Raw genomic sequence first — 23,589 nt, forward strand, 5'->3', positions numbered from 1 at the left:
CTCTCTCTCTCTCTCTCTCTCTCTCTCTCTGTCTCTCTCTCTCTCTCCCTCCCTCCCTCCCTTCCCCCTCCCACTCCCTTCTCTGTCCCTCATAGAGTACCTTCCAGCTGTCTTCTTGCAGGAAATATGTATAGGCACTCTGCCTATTTTGGGTCTTGCTCAACTTGAGTCATCATCCTGTCTTCTTTTTCACTCTAGGATTACCAAAGTCTTATCTCTTCCCAGGCCCTAGTGACTTAGTGTTTCCCATCCTTTAGAGAAGTGGATTCACACCTTCTAACCTCTTCTGCACTGCCAACAGGCACTTTTTTTTACCTCTCCATCACTGCTAAAGTCAGCCTATCAGCACCTAATCCCCCTCTCAATTCATGGTCAGCCTCCCCCTCCCCTCTATTTCATATATATTTGTGTGTGTATGCGCATATACATACATGCATGTATATTTGTATGTTGCACACAGCATATATGAAAACATTTTCTTGGTTTTTATTTTGAAGCAGTTTTTAGGCTTGTTTTGGGGGTCTCTGTGCTGCCTGTACTTTTATTCACCTGGTTTATTGTATCTATTTATTAAAAAAAAAATAAATCCAGAAACTTAAAGAACAAAACAAACAAAAAGTCTCTTTATTTAGGAGACTTATTCTCCAAGTCTTTGTTCTCTTTTTGTTTCTTATTCCTTAGCCATATTTTTTAACACACTTTTTGCTTTCCCCTTCCACCTTTACATAATAGAATTGATAGAATTTGTGATTTGTTACAAAGTAACATTTCAAAATCAAACCTCATCACTGCAAGTCAATGTCAATAACCTTGAAGAATTGGAAGCAAGATTACATTGAAGATTTATCACTCCACAACAGGAAATTATAGTAATACATATTAGAAATACTTTTACTCCAAAACTTTTCAGAGCATTTGGCTTTCTGGTTTTCTATTTCTGTGTTTCTGTTGTTGCTTTAAAAAAAAAAAAAACACGTTATTTAGCTGCATCCATATACTTCTTGAAGGAATGCTGGCAAAACTTCTTTGATAAATCTTTTTATTGTATTTTAGTATTTATATAATCTATAACTTCTTTTATTTGATCCAGTTATATAGAAACAACATTTGTTTGACTTTTGAATTTAAAAGGTCTGAATTATAATACTTGATGTTTCATTTAGGTATGTTCCTCCTGAACAAGCAAAAGTCGTGGCATCTGTCCATGCATCTATATCCGGGTCTTCTGCTAGTAGTACAAGCAGCACACCTGAGGTCAAACCACTTAAATCTCTCTTAGGAGAGACTGCACCAGCCCTGCATTTGAATAAGGGCACACCCAGCCAAGTGAGTAGTCTTCAAGAAAGATTTTATGATTTATTCTTTAAGGTTAGAATAAATGTCACAAATGGGAAACGTTTATGACAGAAACCATTGTTTTTCATATTGTTGTTAATGAAATGATTACTATAATGCTCATAATATTAATGTCCTAAGATTCAAGTAAGCAGTATATATACATAATTAAGATTGAAGGCCATGAAGTATAGATGTTTTTAACCTTTTGTCCTTAAGTATAGGAGATACACACCCTTCTCCAGTTGCCTCAGAAATCTGTAGAAATATAATACAATTTTCATATAGGTATATATATATATATATATAAATAATTTTATTCTTACAAGAAATTTTAAAATATTTTGTTTTATTACCTTTTATGATTTTCATTGCCACTTAGTTGGTTAAGAATTCCCTCTGGGGTGGCTAGGTGGTGCCGTGAATAGAGCAGCAGCCCTGGAGTCAGGAGGACCTGACTTCAAATCTGGCCTCGGATTAGCTGTGTGACCTTGGGCAAGTCACTTAACCCCAATTGCCCAGCCTTCCCCTTTCCAAAAAACCCCTCCTCCCCCAAAAAAAGAATTCCCTCCTAAGCCATAGTTGTGTAAGGTGCCTCCTTCCACTTTCTGAAATTAAAAAGAAAAGTGACCTTTTATATTTAGGTCACATATTTGAGACTTGGTATATAGCATAGCATATCTAAATCTGTTGTCCCACTGGCCTAGAATTCTTTCTCTTCTCATTTCCTGGTTTCCTTGGTTTCATTTACATTTCAGCTAAAATCCCACCTTCAAGAAATCTTTCCTAATCCCAGTCCCCCTTAATACCAATATTTTGTCCTTACTGAATATCTCCAGTTTATCCTGTACATATCTTGTTTGTATATAGTTGTTTGCATAATTATTTGTCTCCCACATTAGACTATCTAATCTTATCTAAATCTGTTTTTTGTCAAACCTGCCTACCAGTTTTAAAATAAAAGTTTTACCAGGCCAGGAGAAAAGGGCTCCAGGGAAGATATGTAATGAATAGTATGAGTGAAACATAGGCACTATTCTCCATCTGCAGATGAGAACACTACAGTTCAGGTTATTGAGTTGATTTACCCAGGTAAATTCTAAGGGTCCATTCCAGCTTCAGAGTCTTATGTTTCTAAGTCATGGGTACATTTCTACCAAAAAAAAAAAAAAAAAAAGCTTCTTGGAATCTAGATCTGGTTTTGTTTGTTTGTTTTTTTATTAACCATAAAGGTCAACCTAAAATTATATCATAACCCTTCCATAGGATTGTAGAATTTGGAATAAGGAAGGATCCTTTAAGACATCTGCACTAAAATTTTTATTGATGAGAAAACTGAGGCCCAGGGAGGGAAGGGGACTTTTCCAATATTTGTCAGTCAACAAACCTTTATTAAATGTCTGACATGTCACACACTTATGCTAAGTGCTAAGGATACAAACAAGATATATACAGGATAAATTGGAGATATTCAGTAGAGAGAAGATACTGGTAATAAGGGAGATTGGAAAAGATTTCTTGAAGAAGGTGAGATTTTATCTGGAACTTGAATGAAGCCAAGGAAACCAGGAGGTGGAGATGAGGGAGAGAATTCTAGGCCAGTGGGACAACTGGTGAAAATACATGGAGTTGAGAGATACGGAATCTGTCTTCTGTGAGGAACAACCAGTGTTGCTGAGTAATGTTTAAGAAGACTGGAAAGGTAGGAGGAGACCAGTCTGTGAAGGGCCTTGAAAGCCAGAGAATTTTGTTGAATAGAGAATTACATGGGTCAGACCTTAGTTTTGGGAAGATTAATTTGACAACTGAGCGGAGGATCATCTGTAGTGAGGAGACATTTGAGGCAGGCAGTTGCAATAGTCCAGGCATGAGGAGATGAGAGCTTGCACCAGTGTGACAGTAGGAAAGAAGGGAGCTTATATAAGAGATATTAAGAAGGTAAAATCAACAGACTTTGATAACATTGGTTATGGAAGATGAGAGAATGAGGAGTTGGGCATGAGCCCTAGAGTGAAGGCCTAGGAGATTGGGAAGATGATGGTATTCTTGATGAGTAATAGGTAAATTCAGAAGAGGGGAGGCTTTAGAGTGAAAGATGTTAAGTTCACTTTGGGCATGTTGAGTTTAAGATGTTAATGAGACATCCAGTTTGTGATGTGTAATAAACAGTTGGAAACTCAAGACTGCTAGCCAGTAGAAAGGTTAGGACTGCGTAAGAAGATCTGAGAATTATCATCCTAAAGCTCATAATTGCATCTTTGGGAGCTGATGAATTTATTAAATGAAATAGAATGGTGGGAGAAGAGAAGAAGACCCAGGACAGAACCTTGGGGAACACCAATGTTAGTGTGGCCTGGACAAAGATCCATCAAAGGAGATTATAAAGTAGTCAAGGAAAGAGTGGAATTTTTGCTGAGTAGAATGCTCTCTTTTGATTGAAGTACTATTTCAATTCCTCAGCATAAGCAAAAAGGGGTTTGATATGCTGTTATTTTTGATCATTAAAAATTCCAAGGTGTTAGGGGCGGCCAGGTGGCTCAGCGAGTAAGAGCACCGGCTCCAGTGTCGGGATGACCTGGATCAAATCCGGGCTCAGATACTCAGCACCACACCCAGAAATAATAACTGGTCGTGTAACCTTGAGCAAGTTACTTAACCCCGATTGCTTTAAAAAAAAAAAAAATTCCAAGGTGTTTGTGGTGTCAGGAAACTTTTCTTCCTTGTTGACTTAGTTGATGAGTTTCTGCTGTTTTGGTGGCCAAGTTAAATATAGGATCTATTGGAATTCAAACAGTGTCATGTACTTTTACTACTTGTTCTTCAAGTTGAAAAAAACTTAAAAAATTTTAGGCCACCAACTCTGCTTTGAGAAAGGTAGGATTTTTGTTCTGGTTATAGATAGACCAGATGATTCTGAGGTTTCTTTGAACTCTTAAGATTCTGTGAAGATTGCCCTACCTTATGTAGAGATTTGGTCTGGCCTGGGTTCATGATAGAAGCCAGAGTTACAAACTAGCACATTGTCTTCACGGTCCTATAGTAGAAATAGGACAGTTTTCCATGTTGAGTAGTTGGAAAATGATGTTGTTTTTATAATTCGTTATAACATAGAAAGAAAATAGACTCAAACTTTGACATAAGAGTGTTTTAAGTCTGTCCATCCTGTCCCTTCTCCCCCACCCTAATCCCTCTGAATATCTCTCTGGAGAGGGAAAAAAACCACCCTGCTTTTTCCTTATGAGAGAATGGCTATAGAGATTGTCTTTATCATAGTGCAGACCTGACTAAAGCTCAGCCTTGTAGTATGGATTTACAATATTGTACTATAAAAATGATCTTTTATGGTTGGAAAAGAGCATTGAAAGACTTGGGAGTTAGGAGGCTTTAGTTTTGACTTTGTCACTCATCAGTTCTGATGCTTTGGGTAACTATATAGCTCATTTTACTCATCTGTCATTTAGTCAGTCAATGAGCAATGAGCCCCATACTGTGGCAAGTTTTAGAAATGAGTTATAAAACCAAAATGGGGAAACTGTGCTCTTTGACAGATTATTTTTGGCTATTATTTATCTTAAGAGTGATTACAGCAGGGGCAGCCAGGTAGCACAGCGAGTAAGAGTACCAGCTCCAGTGTTGGGATGACCTGGGGATCAAATCCAGGCTCAGACACTTAGCACCCACCCAGAAACACCTGGCCGTGTAACCTTGAGCAAGTTACTTAACCCCATTTGCTTAGGGGTGGCCAGGTGGCTCAGCGAATAAGAGCACCAGCTCTAGTGTCGGGATGACCTGGGGATCAAATCTGGACTCAGATACTTAGCACCACACCCAGAAATAACTGGCCGTGTAACCTTGAGCAAGTTACTTAACCCCAATTGCTTAAAAAAAAAAGAGTGATTACAACGACAAATCCACTTGGAATTACTTGGTCTTAAAAATATGTTAAATTTTGGAGATGAGAAATAACACCTAAAATTTTGGTAAAGCAAATTGGAGATGATTTCTTTCTTTATAGCTGATACTTTATTTGTAGTCCCCTGTTGTAGTTCGATCTCAAGGACAGCAGCAGCCAGAAAAGAAGCAGTTTGACCTCCTGAGTGACCTTGGCTCAGACATCTTTGCTGCTCCAACTCCACAGTCAACTGCTACCGCAAATTTTGCTAACTTTGCACATTTCAATAGTCATACAGGTAAGATTTTTGTTTGATGATAACTGCCTTAAAAATATATTGTGCTTAAGAAAAGGTTATTCTTGACTAGATGTGTATGATGTTTTTTTTTTTAATACAAATAAATTCACCGACTTCAGTATACTTACAAATATGTCATTCATTCCAATTGAGGTTTAGTTTATCAGTTTGATAGTTAAGCAGTTTCATCAAACGAGTCATGATTAAAATTTGGATTCTTATTTTAATGTATCTATTTAAGGAAACTATAAGATAGTTAAAACATAAAGAAGCTTTTTTGGGGTATATTTTGTTAACCATTGTTAGTATAGGACTATTTTGTTGAATAGAAGGTTACAAAAGAATTAAATACTTTAAACTTGATTAAAAATTAGGTGAATTTTTTCCTTTGGTAATGAATGGGGATAAATCCCAAGTAACAACCAAAGACCAACATGACCCTTTTAAGTTTTTATTTTGAAAATCTAAATGGTAGTTTTATTTCTTGGCACAAAATAACTTTTTAGATTCTGGGCCCCAGTACCATAAATTGGAGTTTGGGGAGTTTACTCTTTCTATCTCTGAGGTCTTTTAATTTAGCTTATTTTCTTTAGTTAAGGCTCCGTATCATCTCTCCTAGATATTTTATCATCTAAATTGATCATAAATTTCTCCAGGTCTATTCCTGTATTTGGACACTTTCAGGAATTACCCTTTTGTTTCTAAGCTAAATTCCCTTGCTTTAGTGCAGATTTTCTGAACTTATGTAATTTTGACTTACCCTTTTTATTCTTTCTTTCAAATGTCAAGGTAATATAATATTCTATTTTTTAAAAGACAACATTTGACATTTGTATAGGTAGATCAGGCAGTTTAAATTACTATCTTTTAAGTATTAGGTAATGAGGGAGGAAACAAAAGATTACTCAGACCCAGCCTCCTTCCCCAAGGAATGTCTAAGCCAGTACACAAGTAAAGAGAATGCAGAATAGAACTATGAGGAAATGAAATGAAGTAAGATTTGGAATCAGGGAGAAATCACTTCATCACTGCATCGGAGAGTGTATACTTCCACATGTGTGATCAGTAGACCTTAGAGACATTAAACTAAATGGAGAGCACTAATTAAAAGCTTTTTGTTTTCAGAATGCTATTTTGAAGTCAACTTAGACTCTCTACTGCATTTCTTTATTGCCTGTTCATGTATAGGAGTATTGGCTGAAACTCATTCTTGCTCCCTTGTCATTTAATTTCAAAATTTTTGGGCTAGAGGAAAAGGGAACCTGCATCTTTCAGAAATGTCCAACGTGATTTATATGAAACTTGTAAACTAATGATTCCTTAGCTTCCTTGTTTTTTTCTTCACCCTAATTGTGTGATTTGAGTCACTTGAATTCTTGGGATATATCTCTAATGGGATAGAAGGGAGAATTGGAGGTTCTGAAACATTTTTGGTTTTGTTGGTATCATTTCTGAACAGCAAAAAAGCCAGAAGAATTCAAATATCTTACTTCAAATTCCCCAAGTGGGCACTAGTTTGCTTTTTAACCAAAATGTACAACTCTTGGTCCCACCTGTGATGCCAGACTGGTGCTTTATGACCCTTTGGCTGGCTGAAGTTGGAGTTTTAATCAGAAAAGTTCAGATTGTCTTGTTTCTCACCATATATGATATTTTATCCTGAATTAAATTCCAGTTTCAGCTTTATTTGAATTTAGCCTGTAGACATGTTTTTAGTGTCTCTCTGCTTATCACTTAAATCAATCAGCTAACTAGCATTTAGTAAACCTTCTATGTGCCAGGCATTTTTCTAGGTCTTGGGGATACAAAAAGAAAAAAGAAAACAATTCTATTCTCAAGAAGGTTAATTCAGTGACAGCTTAATATTATCTTCATATTACATTTTTAAAAATTAAGTGTTCATAGGCTTCAAGGTAACAATTATTATGTCCATTTTAGGTTTCTTCATACTTCTTAAATATGGCAGTTTTGAATAAATAATTAGAACTTCAGTCATCATTTAACATTACTGACCTCTTTAAATGTAAAAGGCCATCAGTTAAAGAGATCAAATACCACATTTCTTGAGGGTGCAGATTGTAGCCTTTTGGGGCCTTTTTGTACAGAAAGACAAAAAAAAAACTTTTGAAAGAAAATCTAATGTCTACATATGTCTGTAAGAGTACAAGGTTACTTCCCTTATTTGTAAAACAGAGTCTCATTGAAGTGCCTAAATTCTATATCTTACACGTGGATTGTAATTTAAAAGACTTTTTTTTCTTTGCTTGATTCATTTAAAAGTTAGCTTCGATGTTAAACAAGTACTATATGTGTATGGGTGCACACATACACGTATTATAGCACATACATATAAATTATATACACAACAAGAAGTGACTAACGAAACTAGTCCTTTAGTCCCTCAGGCCTTGTGCCCATTAGCATGCTGTGGTCTTGCTCAGAAATTATTTGCCTTGGATTTGATTCTAAATCTGAGTCATTGTGAGTCAGTCTAAAATTCTTTTTTCTAGAAGTCCTTGCAAGCAATATGGGCTATTTTATGTTTCATATTTTGGATAGAACAGATGAAGTTATTGAGACGACAAAGCTCTCATCACCAGTTTTTTCCCCAGTTTGTTTTTTTTGCTCATTTGTTCATGTCATAAATAGATTGATGATATAGCAGGTGGATTCAAATTAGAATTGTACACAATTAAACAGTGTTTATATAAATGTACTTTCTTGCAGGAAACATGAATTTCTTTTTCAGATAGATAAGTTCATTTTAGTAGTTCACATGTCATTTTTATTTTGTTGTACTGCTAACATTTTAATAATATTTTCATTAATTTTCATCTGAGTGGTTAACATTTTGTTTTATTATTGTTAATAACTAACATTACACTTACCTTCTAATTTGTCCTTCCCTCTTCTACTACCCATCAAGCCACGCCTCACAACAAAGAACCAAAAAGGGGAATGAAAAAAGAAAGCAGCCCAGCAAAGCCAACATACTCACAATCTTTACAGTAGATGTAATATTTTACACCTATAGTCCCTCATTTCTGCAGTTAATGGGAAGATGTGACTTTTCTCAACTTCTTTCTGGAGCTAAACTTATAGCAGACCACATTTTTATAGTTATATACTTTACTGAAAAGTTTAGAGAATGCAGGATTTGACTATGTTTGTTGATTATTAAGAAGAAAAAAATTCATAGCAATGTATTACTTAGTTCAGTAAGCTCTTTCCTCAGGGCAACTAGGTGTTGCAATGGATAGAGCACTGATCTTGGAATCAGGAGGACCTGAGTTCAAATCCAGCCTCAGATACTTGCTGTTTGACTTGCCCAAGTCATTTAACTCTAGTTGTTTTGCCAAAAAACAAAAACAAAAAAGCTCTTTCCTCATAACAAGCATAACTCAATAGTATGAGTATATTATACCCTCTCACCTCCATGCATAGATAAGGAAACTCAGACTCATGTTGGGTGACTTTTGCCAGGATCATGATAGCTGGGAAATTTCAGAGGCAGAATTCGACCTCTGGTCTTCTTTCCAACTCTAGTCAGAAAGGAAGTTGAACATGGTCTGTATTTAATAAGGCAGAGAATTTTGCAGCTGGATAGGACCTGAGAGAACATTTAATCTAGGGATTCTTAACTTGGGACCCATAACCTTTTATAAAACATTGTGATTACTATATTTAAATATCATTGGTTTCCTTTCTAATCCTCTGTATTTTATTGTATGCTTTTAAAGACATGATTCTGAGAAGAGGTCAGTAGGTTTCATGAGACTTCCAAGAGGGATCAGAGACACACAAAAAAGAACCTCTGATCTAGTCCAGCCCTTTTATATGAGGAAACTGAGGCTCAGAGAACATAAGTAATTTGCCTAGGGCCTTGGTAATGAGTAGCTTAGCTGGAACTGTAGCCTAGGTCTCCTAAACTCTTATCTAATATTCTTTTTTTTTCTTTTTACTCTAACATGATACTTTCTTATGGACTCAAGTTGATTGTCTCATGTATTCAGCCAGTCACCTTCAAATAACTATAAGTGTGATCATAGAAGCATATTTAAAAAAAATTTTTATGGAAGCATATTTTAAAGGTAGAATTTTAAACTTTTAAATTATTGCTTATTAAGTCTAATGTTTAAAAAACGAAACAAAGCAAAAGTGGCTGATTTTTTGGTGAGATTTTGGGCCTTGGTCTCATGGTTACGCTTTGTATGTATGTTAATGCCACTACCTCACATATTTGGTTTGATCATCACAACAACCCCTTTAAGGCAAGTTCTCTTGGGAGTACAAGCTGAGAAGTTAGTCATTGGCTCATCAGTGGGAGAGGTACCAAACCACATAGGGTCGGTCCTCCTTCTGCTGTTCCATCATTGGACATCAAAGAATAATCAGTTTAGATTTGAATGTTGTAGAGTCATTTGGGCCAACCATGTTATTAAGTCAGACATCTGACTTGAAAATTAATTTTTTCATATACTATTTGTAAATTGGGAACTGAAATTATATTCTCCTTAGTCATTTTCATAAGAAACTATATTGGGGGTTTGTTATGGCTAGAAAGATAAATCCTAGTTTTATTTGTCATTCTTTTATTTCTAAGTCCTTGAAGAACCTTCTGTTTCTCCTACCATGAATATTCTCTTCTTAACTCTTTAGTTCAACAAAAGTTGATTAAGTCTCTATGATACATGTACAACACACCCTGCTAGCTAGTAGAAATGTAAAGACAACAGCTGGAACAGTTCCTCTCCTTGAGGAGCTTATGTTTTGTTGGCGGATACAACATGAATAAAAGAAAGGAAGGAAGAAGGTTGGGAGCATTTGTTAGTGTGACAAGCACTGTGCTAAGGACTGCAGATACAAATAGAAAAATAAGGTGGTCCCACCTCTCAAGGAGCTTTAAAAAGTTCAGCTTTCAGGCCAGTAGAACAACCTGTACACAGATAAGTAAAAACAAAATAAGTTGTGGAGGGAGATCACTGACAATTGGGGAGGATCAGCAAAAAGGCTTTGTGGAGGAAGGGGTACTCAAAGAAAGGTATAGATTCTCAGAGATGCCATCAAGAAGGAATTCTCTCCCAAGGGAAGGGCACAGTATTCAAAGGCACAGAAAGGGGAAGTTCAGTAGGGTTCAGTTTGAAGGTATAAGATACTGCACTAAGTGCTGAAAATAAAAAGAGAGGCAAAGACAGTAGCTGCCCTCAGCAAGCTTACGTTTTTTGAAGAAGGCCACATGCAAATAACTTCTAAGATACTTGTGAAGTAGTTGGAAGCTAATCTGAGAAGAAGGCATTAGCATCTAGGCAGGACCTACCCTCCTTTACAAGACAAGATTTGGACTTAGTCTAGAAGAAAGCTGGGAAACTCAGTGATGGAAGTGAGGTGACAGAGCATGTCGGAATATGGAGATAGCCAGTGCAAAGGGACAGACAGAAGATGACATGTCATAGTTAAGGAATCATAAGTAGGCCAGTGTTGCCAGATGGTAGTTTGGTGGTTTGTGCAGAAGAATAAAGTAAGAGACCATTTTATTTTATTGTGTTGGAATTTTATAAAAATTGTTAAGTTTTAACCTATAAATTATATCCCATTTTACTGTGATGTATTTAGGAAGTCACAGTATGGTTAAGTCCATTCCTTCCTTTTAAAAGAAGCCATTTTATTTACTTTTTGTTTATTTGTTAAAGGACATTAATTACATCACTAAGAAACAAATGTCATATGTTGCTCATGAAAAATGATCAAGAACAAGGTGTGATAAGCAGAATATTGTGGACTCTTTCCCATTGTAATTCCAAAGGTAGAAAGGAAGGATAAGGACTCAGAAGAAAAAGAAAAAAGAAAAGCAGTAGTAGGTTAAAAAAATGATAACCCTGAGCCCAGTATCTTCCCTCCCCCCTCCCCCCATCTGTGGTCAAGCTTCCCTCCTCCAAGAAACTATTCTTTCCAAAGAAGATTCTTCTGTATTCACAATTTTTTTTTCCAGATGAGCATGTTTAAGCATGGGATTTTTCTTAGTATCCCCGTCTTCTGTATCTGGGCTACCCACCCGACCCCATGACAACTTCTTATACTCTCTTGCACATCTTCGTTTTGAGGAAGATAGCTTAATTTGTTTTTCTGAGTTTAAATAGATGTTTAAAAATTTCTGATGTCCTTAATTTTTAAATATTAGTGTCTGATATTTAATACTTATTAATTCATTAATTATTAAAAATATTAAATATTTTAACATGCTTATTAAATATTAATATTTAAATATTAGTGTCTGATAATTATTTGGAAACGAAACGAGTGGCAGTGTTGTGTTGAAAGCAATCATAATTTATATAATTAGGATGAAAACCACTGGTGTGGCCATCTTGTCAGTGTTTTTGTTATTTTAGTGGTGTTTTAATTAAATGCATGTAAAGTCTTCAAAAATTCTAATCTTTGACCCATCGAAAGGAAAGGCGATCTCTTCATAGTTTTAGATTTTATTAAACAAAAATAAGATAAAAAATATTTTATGCAATGGTTATTACAGTGCTTGAATTGAATACTGAGCTGATTAGAACTGTACCGTAATTTTAATACACTGAGTATTGTATCTTTTCTTCATTATTACATTTAACATTCTGTTGTAAGAGTTTCATATAATTTACCAGATCAATTTTACATAAAGCAGATATGTTCCCGACTGTTCACTAAGTGAAGGGGTTTGACATCACAGGAGATTGCTAGAATTTCTTTGGGCAATGTTGCATAAATTTGTTTCAGTAAAAAACTGAGCTAGACTTTTAAGAATTAGGTAGAATTAGGTAGAATGCTGTAGTATAAAATTAATTTTATAATTTAATGTAAATTGTGGTTCACACAAAGGTTTTCCCAAATATCATAAGTTCATTTGTCATGTTTTCTTTTATTTTCTCTTTTCCATATTCATTAACATGTCTTGTTCCTTGCCATTTACAGCTCAGAATTCTGCAAATTCAGATTTTGCAAACTTTGATGCATTTGGACAGTCTAGTGGTTCGAGTAATTTTGGAGGTTTCCCCACAGCAAGTCACTCTCCTTTTCAGCCCCAAACTACAGGTAGAGCTATATAGCATTATGCTTAACTATTTGTTTTTGTTATTTTTTTAATAAAAAATCTCTAGATATAAATTAAAAAGAAATTATTCTTAAGTTCATTTGACATAATTACCTGACAACACAATCCTGCCTTATACAGCTCTGGGGAAACCTAAAATGAATAGTTTTTCTTCTTTTTTTTTTTCCTTTTTCTGGGTTTTTATAAACCATAATCCTTAACATATTGTCTCCTTTTCTTCCTACACATTAAGGCTATTAAAACTTTACTCTGACCAATTGAAGCTTTCATGTGAAATTGTTTTTTGTTGAATTTTGTTTTATTGTTTATTGACTTGCTTGATCTTATGTCTCTGTAGGGGAAATTAGATAATTTCTTCCTTTGGCACCATGAAAAACAAATTTAATTTTAATTACTCAAACCAGAAATGTTAGAAAATGGAAAAGATTTACATTGACTTTTTACTTAGCCAAAGACTTTGTGTGTAGGAACTGGTATTTAAATTCATAATTTCTCAAATTCTTGTTTTTAAAATTCATTTAACTGTTGCTATTTGGCTAAATCTGTGGCTTATTGCTTTGCTTTCAACTTTGTGTATTGTGTTAAAGCATTTTCTTTTAATTTTATTTTTCCATTCTCCCTCCCCTCCTTTATAATTTCACTCCATATTATTTCTGGCCATCCAGCATTTAGAATGCTTTCATCCAGCTGCAGTTATGGGGAATTTACTTCAGCTTTTCCTCTCCAGGCTGTCCACAGTAAGTCTTAAATCATGTAGGAAGTCTAGCTTGTGTTTTGTGCTACATTTCTTTAACATTTCATTTATTTAGTTTTACTTGTCAATTCATTGCTCAATTCATCTTTTAAAAATTATATTTCACATTCTAAATTTTATTCATCCCATTCCTACATTACTAAATTCACTTAGGGAACCCAATAATATATCTACAGGAAAATATATAAGGTAAAATTGCTGTGAGAGCCAAATAAAATTTATTTTGGTGGCATAGTAGTGTTTTAAAGATTATAAACCAGTCTTTTGAGACAGATAAATAGTTATGTGTACATATAGTACACATAGTTATGTGTACATATAGTACAAATAGTTATATAGTACAAACATTATCTTTATTTTATAGCTGGAGGAAACATGTTCAGAAGTGTGTGTATTTATTTGGAATTTTGGATTTAAGAGCAGAGAAGTTGCTCAAAGGCCACGTCCAACCCCTGCTTATCTTAGAGATGAGGAAATTGAGGCCTGGAGAGGTTTTAAGTACCTTGCCCAAGGTCCCATAAAGATTAGGTATCAGAGCTGGGATTGTCAAAGACCTAAAAATGTCATAACTGGCAGGAATTAAACACCACACCTAAGAGAATTAGCAACTTATAATTTATAAGTTAAACTATAAACTATAATTTAAAGACTAAATGAAAAGTCGAGAGGGGTCTTCTTATTTCAACTAGTGTGCCCATTCATTTCTTGCCTAAGCAGCCCCCAAGGACTTGGCTTGCTTTCTGTTCCAGTTTTGCCAGCAAGGAGAGCTTAACCGTATCACTTTTCTCCAACAGCCTGGAAACAATATAGAACACTTATTTTAGGTGATTTTAAAAGTTTTTATTACTAAGCACTATAGAGAAACAGGAATAAGACTTTGATTGCATTGATGTAGGGAGCTCTGAAGGAGGACTTCCTACTAAAGCAAATAGGCACCTTCAATGCAACTTAGAGTCTTAGAGAGTTGCCTGGAGATTGATGTTCTCAGAGGTCATACAGCCATTAATGTAAGAGATAGGACATGAAACCTCCTGGAGAACTCTCTGCTTCTCAGCAAGTAACATACAGTGAATAAAATAATTTTAAAAAGACCAACCAAGTTATGTGTCTTTATTCTGTGGACCAAGGCTCAAGAAACCAGATCTTACTCTTGTTTAATATTCCCTCTTATGATTTCTTTTTTCCAGATTTTGTCTTTGAAGGCAGTTGTCCTAGGTTTCTCTAGTTTTCTGTTGGGTATCTTGGCCCTTTTAAAATCTACTTATTAAAACTGTAGCTATGGTTGTGGGAGCCTCACAATTTCAATAGGCATCTTTAGTTTCTTGTCTCCTCTGTCTGATAGCTTCCTCTCCCATAATCTCATTTATGTTACCCCTCCCTTCCATCTCTCTGCCTTCAACACCCCCCTCCCCCATTATCCTCTAGTAGGCTTCACTCAATCTAGATTATCTGACAATAGACGTATGGGAGTTCTGTATTTACCTTAGGATCCTTGAATATCCTTCAAGATTTGTCTTCCTTGAGCTTTAGCCCTTTTGTACTTAGCTTGGTAATTGTTGCTTTCCTGGAAATCTCAGTGACTTTGGAATAAGACTAACATTTTATATTCTTTTTTCTACCTTTCCTCCCTACTCCTTTATCTCCCTTTTCTCTGCTTCCTCTTCTCTACCCTTTCTCTCTTATTCTTTCCCCCCTTTTCTCTTCTTTCCTTTCCTCTCCTTTTCCTCTGTTTTTCCTTCTTCCTTACTCATCTTTCTGTTACTATTGTCACCATTTCCCTTCTCTTCTGCTTTTTTTTTTTCTTTCCTTCTCCCCTCCCTTTTCTTTCCATTGGATCCTGGAATTTCTGTTCTGGTTGGCTCATTGAAACATATTTGTTAGGTATATATGATGATTGCTTCTGCCCCCTTTTGGGTAAAGTTAACTACTCAACTATTGTTGTAGACTGGTATTTGGACTCCCTCTAAAGGTCCATGTAGTTCTGGAACCAATGGTCTAAGTAAGCCACCATGATTCTAAGACTCCATGTTGCTTATTGTTATAGCTTTGCTTCTAACCTCTCCCCCACCCCACCTAAATTGATAGGGATCAATTTAAATTGGTAAAGTTCTTGCTAAGTTCCTGTTCCTTGGATTCACTGGCCTTATTATGAATGTGAATTTTCTGTTTCTGATGTAGCTGCTTGCTCTACCCACCTCCTAGTACGCCATGATTAATCCTCACGTGACCCCTAGATTTTGTCTTCTCCCTTTTCAAGAAAGAAAAATAGCATATAACAAATAACAAAAAATGTCTCCAACTACCACCATTAAGACGCAACTGTAAATAATTTGTTTCAAAATTTCTAGTTTATTGATATTTTTTTTCCAGAAAGGAATACTATTTTCCTCCCTTTTTAGAAGTATAGGCTTGGCAATCCAAATATTTTGCTTTCTTGTTTTTAAGCTGATTGACTGGGTATAGCTCCTGAATCAACTAAACTGCTTCACAATGATTTGAAATCTAAGGATGAATAGAGTATATGAGACATAGAAGTACACTGTCACATCCCTACTCCTTTGACAGTCCCATAAAGCAAACCTTCATGAAGAGCTTGCTCTAGACTTCTGTAAACGTAGATGAAGATTGCTCTTAATGCACGTATGATTTTTTTTAATGGGAAGTGATGTCATTGTCAAGGGCAGTAGTTCTCAAACTCGTTGGTCTCAGTCCTCCTTTATATTCTTAAAAATTGAGGATCTCTCAGCTTTTATGTAAGCTATAGTTGTTGGTGTTTCTTGTATTGCAAATTTAAACATCTCAATATTATTATGTAAATAGTTTTTTAAACTTCTTGAACTTTTGACTTATTTAGGGTCATACATTATGTGTCAGAGGCAGAACTTGAACCCAGACCTTTCTGACTGAGGCCAGCTCTCTTTGCACTGTGACATGCTATGCTGCCTTTTATGTGTGTGTGTGTGTGCCCATCTGTACATCTATAATGTATGTATGTGTATATATGTATATGCACACATAACTTGTGTGTGCTATATATGTATAAACGATAGTTATGTAAAAACCACATATACATGCATATATATCATAGATTAAAAGGGCTTTTTCTTTTCCTGCAGTATGCTTTTGTTCTCAGTCTTAGAGTGTATTATACATTAGAATAATTAACAGTAATTTAATAGTGAAATTAAATAGTAGTACCTCTACAAATTAAACAAATCTAGGGATTCTGAACTACTAGACCAAATAATTCTGGGTCAAAACAAAACATCTCTCCTGCTTGTTTTAATAGACTAAGTATTTAATTTTCAAGTAGCATATTTTGCCTTTTTTCCAAATTCTTAGTTTTGAGAACTAAAAAATAATCTATATTTAGTACAGTTGGTGAATAGAAAAGTTTTCTATAAATAATGTAACTGCTTAGGTAATGCATTAATTTTAGTAACTTAGAGAAATGAAAAGTTAGGGTAGACATATGTACCCTTCATTTTATGAACACTCTGAAAATGAAGATGTTAAAAATCATTTCCACTTAGTAAAACTTAATTTTAAGGATATAGGGTTACATTCAGATAAGCAATTATATTGTCATAATCTAAGAATATTGAGAAAAGACCATATAAAATATAAGTATTTTTATTTCATTACAGGTGGAAGTGTGGGATCAGTAAATGCTAATTTTGCCCATTTTGATAACTTCCCCAAATCCTCCAGTGCTGATTTTGGAGCCTTCAATTCTTCCCAGAGCCATCAAACTGCAACAGCCATCAATAAAGTTGTAACGAAAAAAGCTAATCTTCAGACAACTGACAAATATGCGGCACTTGCTAATTTAGACAATATCTTCAGTACTGGGCAAGGTACTAAGCTTAAAGAAAATTCCCAAGTCCATGTGTGTTGTAAATGCAAATGTATTCATTAAATCTGAGGATTATACCTTTCTTAGTTTTGAAAAACCAAAGTTTACCTTGCTAAGATTTTGAGGTAATTTTGAAAATTTACCTGAGGAATTTCAAACAGAAGACATTGTGAAGTTTTGATATTCCCTTAAGCCTTCTTTGGAAATTTAACACGATCCATTTAGGCACTGTCAGTCATATTTCTTAGTTGATTATATTTGAATCATTCTCATAAAATCAGTTACATTGTGTAAGAGGTTATCTTTACACACATTTAAATCAATGAATAAAAAACCCACCAGAGTCTCATAATTGGAGAGTCCCAGGGCTTGAGACTTTAGTTAAACAGTGATAATGTTGATATTCTTTTAATTGTTTTCATGTCTTTGTCAGATGCACTATAGTAACCATGAATAGAATTGAAGCAATTAAATTAATGTCATTAGAGTACAAGATGTACTGAGTCTCTTATACCAGAGTATAAATAAACCACACTTCCAAATTCCCAAGTCAGAGAGGAGATCTGATCATATTTAAGACATGGATGGCAGTAGTCTTACTGATTGCTTTGAAAATATTAGCATAACCTACCAAAAGCATTAAGTTTTTGCTTTTCAGCAACTCTTGAGAGATAACATTCTTAGACAAGTTTTACCAACACTAATATGTTAGTCTGAAGGATAATTTTCACAATCTTAATGTCTTAACTTGTTTAATCAATATCAAAATTTGTTTATGATTTACTAGCAGTGACTAATAGAGCAATTTTAAAACACCTTTCTAATCTTTACTTCAATTGTGTAGCATATTTAAAGATAATGCCACTTTGTGTGAATTCAGAATTAAAAAAAAATTTGTTGTGTAATGCTTTATATTATGAAAATGGAAAATTGGCTAAAATCTGCATTATGTTCCTTTTAAAATCTTAATCTTATTTCTAAAGGAAGCATTTACATATATAGAATTCTGAAGGTTTTTCTCTGAAGATGCAACATTTTGTAGTACCTATTCTTTGCCCAGATGGTGTTCTGGAAGGTACTTAAAATCTTATACAATCATTTTCCCATGTACTGGAAATCTATTAGCTTCAAGTAATTTGCAAAGTTATCCTTATTTAATATTGATCCTGAAGAGGAAATCACAGCTACTGTGTAACTACTTGAGAGCCCTTTGGTCAGACCTTTTCGAACAAACATCAACAGATAGCCCTTCTTACATGTTATTAACCTTAGTCAAAATCTCTTGGCTGAAGAAAAAGTTAATTTATAAACTATTTGCTTATAAACCTGGGATTAAAAGAAATATCTCCTGGAGAGTAAGATATTCCATGATTTCCTGACCAAGTGTCACCAGCATGCTTTGTTTCTAAAGATTTAAACTGAGGAGTCTTATAGCTTTGTTTCTTAAATAGATGTCATCCCAAATAGAAGAGAGTTTCTGATATAATAATTGCATTTTATGAAGTACTTTTCTGTTTAAATCTTAACATTCATAAAGCATTTTTTTTTTGTTTTAGGCATATGATTTAAAAGAATATATTATTACTCAAGACTTCAGTTAGTCTCAGGGGAAAATTTTTTTCTAAATAGGAATATAAGTTTAGGAAGGGAAATGGGACATCAAGTCCAATGTGGGGGGGTCCTCCCCATTTTACAGATGAGGAAAATGAAATCCTAAGACATTGTGTCTATAGGTACTAAATGACAGCTGGAATTTGAACTCAAAGCCTGTAGCTCCAAATGTAGTCCTTTTTCCATTACAAAATGGAAGTCAATGACAAAATGCATAATTGACAGAATTTGCTTTATACCTAATGTTTTAGAAATTTATCACACCCGGTGAAGTGTTTTATGTGTATATATGCCATTACACATGTAGTATATATGTGTGTATGTGTTTATAGACACAAGTTGTATGATCTCTTAGTGAGAATCATCCTTAGAATTTCTGAAGTTAATATTTAAATTTTTCAATAGTATACTATTCATAGAAATGCTTTTACATTTCTTTTTTTTTTTAAGCAATCGGGGTTAAGTAACTTGCTCAAGGTTACACAACCAGTTATTTCTGGGTGTGGTGCTGAGTATCTGAGCCCGGAATTCGATCTCCAGGTCATCCTGATACTGGAGCTGGTGCTCTTGCTCGCTGAGCCACCTGGCCGCCCCTTACATTTCTTAGTTTTAATTGTATAATGCCAAATTTTCCAACTTGATGTATGCACTGCCTAATTTTATAGTCACTAAATTCATACTGTGTAATAGGAGTTTCATCTAACTAGTTCCTATTATTTTATTCATTCAACAAAATTTTTTTTCAAAACCTATGTACAAAGCCACAGTTTTTAAACACTGTTAATTCTAATGTTGAAGGAAGTTTCTTTGCAATTAAAAGTTCAGCTAACTTTTAAATCCAGATCTTTAAAAGAAATTTTCAAAATTTTAGGTGGTGACCAAGGAAGTGGCTTCGGCACAGTAGTTAAAGCTCCAACGGGTGCTGCTATTTCAACGCCAAGTCAGTCAAGTATATCGTCAGACAAGTATGCAGCTCTAGCAGAATTAGACAGTGTTTTCAGCTCAACAGCAACCTCTAGTAATGCATATACTTCTACCAGTAATGTTAGCAGGTACTTTTTATATTTCAACTCTGTATATGTCAGAATCCATTACCTCATTGGAACTGTGGGGGTAAATGAGTTTGCCAAACAATTGAGTGTAGGATCAAGAGAGGAGAGGACCAAAATTGTAGAGTTAGAGAAGGGATAGGGAACTAGGGAAGGGGTGGTTAGAGTGCCTGAAGGAGAGCAAGAAAGTATGGTATCTGTGAAGCTGTGGAAGGAAAGTCATTCCAGAAGGAGGTGTTGTCAGTTTGTCAGAAGCTGCAGAGAAGCGAAGGAGTTATCAGACTGAAAATAGACCTTTAGATTCAGCAATGATAAAGTCACTAATGGCCTTTAAGAGAACAGTTTGAATGGAATAGTGCTGGCAGAAACCCAGTGCAAGATGTTGTGGGAGAGAAGAGTATGTGTGGACAGTGAATAAGTGGAACCTTTCAGGTATAGGCAACTTTATCAAAAATTTTAGGAATAAAGTATCAAAGGTAAGGGGTTTTAATATTTTGAAGAACTGAAGATATGTATAACCAGATGGAAAGGAACTATCCAGGAAATCCATGGAAAGGACTCCTAGGAAGAAATTTAAGATACAGGAGAAAGGAGATGACTGCCGGAGTAAATTTATGTGCTGGAGGAGATCGGAAGGAAAAGGGAGTAATGTATGGAGGTATTGGTTTGAGTGAGTAGGAGGAATATTTATTCTTCTGTGAGCAGAAAGAGGGAGGAAAGAAAGAATGATGCTACTCATGAGGTTTCAGCAATGAAGGAGGTGAAGGTAGACTGGGTTATTTGATGTAAGTATAGGATATGAAGATTAAAAGGGACAGGAAAATGTTCAAAGTAGTCATTGTTGGGAACAAGGTAAGGATGAGGGTAAAATTAACAATTACCAGATAGTAGTAAAGGCCCAACGGACTTAATATGCTGTGAATTTGTAGTGAATGAAATCAACTCAACTTTGATACTTTATCCAGCCAATGTGTAACCATCACTGAAGCAGGAAGAAACCATATCCAGAGAATGGGGATTTGAAGACTTGGAGTGGCAGAGGGTCATTCAGAGGAAGCAAACAATTTTCAAGTAGTTTTTAGTGAGTCAATTAAGTGGCAGACCTTGTGAGTGAGATTGGCTATGAAGAAGCCAATGGAACCAGAGTAGAGCACAGTGACTGAGAATAGGAATGAATTATGGGATTGAAGATGTTTGACAAGTAGATTTTGTGTGAGGTTAAATGAGAGAGTAGGAAAGGTACAAGCATCAAATGTGTTTGGAGAATGAATTTGAGAGTTCTAAATCTGTGAGGCAGCACCACCTTCCAGTAGTCCTCCAGTACGGTAGAGTGAGGAAGAGGTGTTTGCATCAAGGACTTGTGTATTGAGATTATTAAAGATTATTATCAGCCCATTAATTGATATGCTTATGGTTTTACTGCTGACACTGGTAAATAAGCACTCCTGAGAGTAGGTAATAAATTGTACTTAATATGAATTCTAATATTTTGGCAACAAGAATCTTAACATTTAAGAGACATAAGGAAACTTAAGGATCATCTCATCAACTTCCTCATTTCATAGATTAGAGAACTGAGACAAGACCAAAGTTATAATTTTCACATTCAGTTTGTCCAGAATTAAGTACCTATTATGTACAAAGCACTGTTAGGATTAGAATGCAAGAAAATTGGAATACAAGAAAAAATGAAAATATTACTTAGTGAATTCATATTTCCTGGGATGAGTATGAAGATAGGACGCAGATAAGTAAATACAAAATAATTTAATGGAGATTGGATACTGTATTCAACTTGAGGATTTTCTGTAAGTAAACCATTATGGGGAGGGGGCTGGAGGCAGTATTTTTGTTACTTAAAAAAATTTTTAATTTGTTAATATTTTATTCATTAATATTTTATTTATCAGTTTATTTAATTTATAATAATTTAATTATTATTAATTTATTACACTAAATTGCCCTTTTAAAATTCCCATTAGTTCCTGAATTGAGAGAGAAGTCAAAGTAAAATCAGTTCACTTAGCTTCTCTTTAGTTAAAAAAAAAAGAAAAAAGGCTAAGGTGAGGGAGGAGAGTTCAAGTCAATGACATTATTGATTGATTGATTGATTGCTTTTTGGAGGGCAATTGGGGTTAAGTGACTTGCCTAAGTGCAGGATTATTTAAAGTTTTTTTTTCTTCTAATAACATAAACTATGTTAAACATAAGAGAGTTGGCTACCTTAAATATCACTGTCTATTGTATTTTATACCATTATAATTAGAGCCTTAAAGATTTTTAAAACTTATTTTTAATTAAGCAACTTTGACTTCTTTAAATATTTATTTTCAGCAATGTTTTTGGAACAGTACCAGTGGGTGCTGCTACACAGACACAATCTGCATCTTCAAGTGTGCCTGCTCCATTTGGAGGTAATATAAAAATATTTGTTAGGTTCATATTTCTTGAATATTTTCCAGTTTCTGACATGCTACACAAGTAAATGTCTGAGAGAGTATATTAAATTCTGAGTTGAATGTAATCAAACATGGTTATATAATCACTTAGAAATTGTATATTCTATGAAACTAAGACTGTAGATTACATAAGTATATAGAATAATAGAAAAAGAATAATTATTTTCTGGGGTATCGTAATTTTCTTTTCTTTTCAGCTACACCTTCCACAAATCCATTTGTTGCTGCTCCTGGTCCTTCTGTGGCATCATCTACAAACCCCTTCCAGACCAATACCAGAGGAGCAACAGGTAAGGAAAAAGCTGACCTTGTATCTTTGGGGAGATGTTAATAGCTAGCATTTATATAGCATAGTAAAGTTTACAAAGCATTTATAAATATTATCTCTGTGTGGGAGATAGTTATTTTTATCCACATTGTGCTGAGGAATCAGAGGCAGACAGAGGTTAAGTAACTTTCACAGATTAAACAGTAAGTATTTGAGTTGAGATTTTTAACTCGGGTCTTCCTGACTTTGGGTCCAGTGCTCTGCCCTCTGCACTCAACTCTCTCCACAGGCGTTAACCCAGAGGTACTAAGGAGGGAACTGGTGATGTCAGTTCACATAGTAAATGAATTTGGAAGTAGCAGATTTACCCATAAGGGAAAACTAATGAGACAAGAATTGATTTAAGTTTTCCAAATTACCTTTTGAAATAAGAAATATTTTTGAAATGTGAAAATATGAAAACTTTAATCGTGGACTTTATCTGGACGCCTATAAAAATTATTACAGAATTTTTTTAACAGAGTTTCTTAATAACAGCTTGCTATAGTGTATAATACAGACCGGTTGTAAGATTTATTCATGTCTTCTGTCCCATGGAAACCTTGGGAATATCTGACTGAGAAATGTATGTGTATAATGCACTTTTTGTTTTAAAAAAAATCCTACTTATTTTTACCTCTTGACCCTTTTGGTTTGGATCACAGCCTCATCTATGGTACTTTCTTGGTTTGTGTCTTATTAATCTGTTCACCAAAGCCATTGCAGCACCTCAAGGATACCTGCCTGGGTCGTATGGGGTGGATAGTGTCTGCTGTCATCTCTCTATTTTTTGATTTTGTGTTTCTCTGTCATAACAATCTTATTGCTAATATTTTAATGCCCACCAAATGAGATCATAATATGAATCTTAATGAATAGATTTAAAATGTTTTCACCCAATTAGCCCTTCTTTACTAGATCTTTCAATTTGT

At 34.8% G+C, this 23,589-nt stretch overlaps 1 protein-coding gene across 9 annotated transcripts in view; it reads left to right on the forward strand.

Moving 5' to 3' along the window:
• AGFG1 (ArfGAP with FG repeats 1) overlaps window positions 1-23,589 on the forward strand; it is a 111,955-nt gene that overhangs the window by 80,772 nt on the left and 7,594 nt on the right. For 4 of the 9 annotated variants that reach the window (XM_069104583.1, XM_069104584.1, XM_069104588.1 and 1 more), the window contains 8 exons: window positions 1,164-1,326; window positions 5,369-5,525; window positions 12,483-12,602; window positions 13,287-13,358; window positions 17,023-17,232; window positions 19,714-19,894; window positions 22,226-22,305; window positions 22,548-22,640. In XM_069104583.1, coding sequence (XP_068960684.1) covers window positions 1,164-1,326; window positions 5,369-5,525; window positions 12,483-12,602; window positions 13,287-13,358; window positions 17,023-17,232; window positions 19,714-19,894; window positions 22,226-22,305; window positions 22,548-22,640 — 1,076 coding nt within the window. The remainder of the gene's footprint in view (window positions 1-1,163; window positions 1,327-5,368; window positions 5,526-12,482; window positions 12,603-13,286; window positions 13,359-17,022; window positions 17,233-19,713; window positions 19,895-22,225; window positions 22,306-22,547; window positions 22,641-23,589) is intronic. The other 5 variants (XM_069104589.1, XM_069104586.1, XM_069104587.1 and 2 more) reach the window with 2 other exon arrangements.

The sequence above is a fragment of the Petaurus breviceps genome, unplaced genomic scaffold, assembly GCF_028583685.1.
Source record: "Petaurus breviceps papuanus isolate PSGF00001 unplaced genomic scaffold, PetGlider_PUasm1.0 688, whole genome shotgun sequence".
NCBI lineage: Eukaryota > Metazoa > Chordata > Mammalia > Diprotodontia > Petauridae > Petaurus > Petaurus breviceps.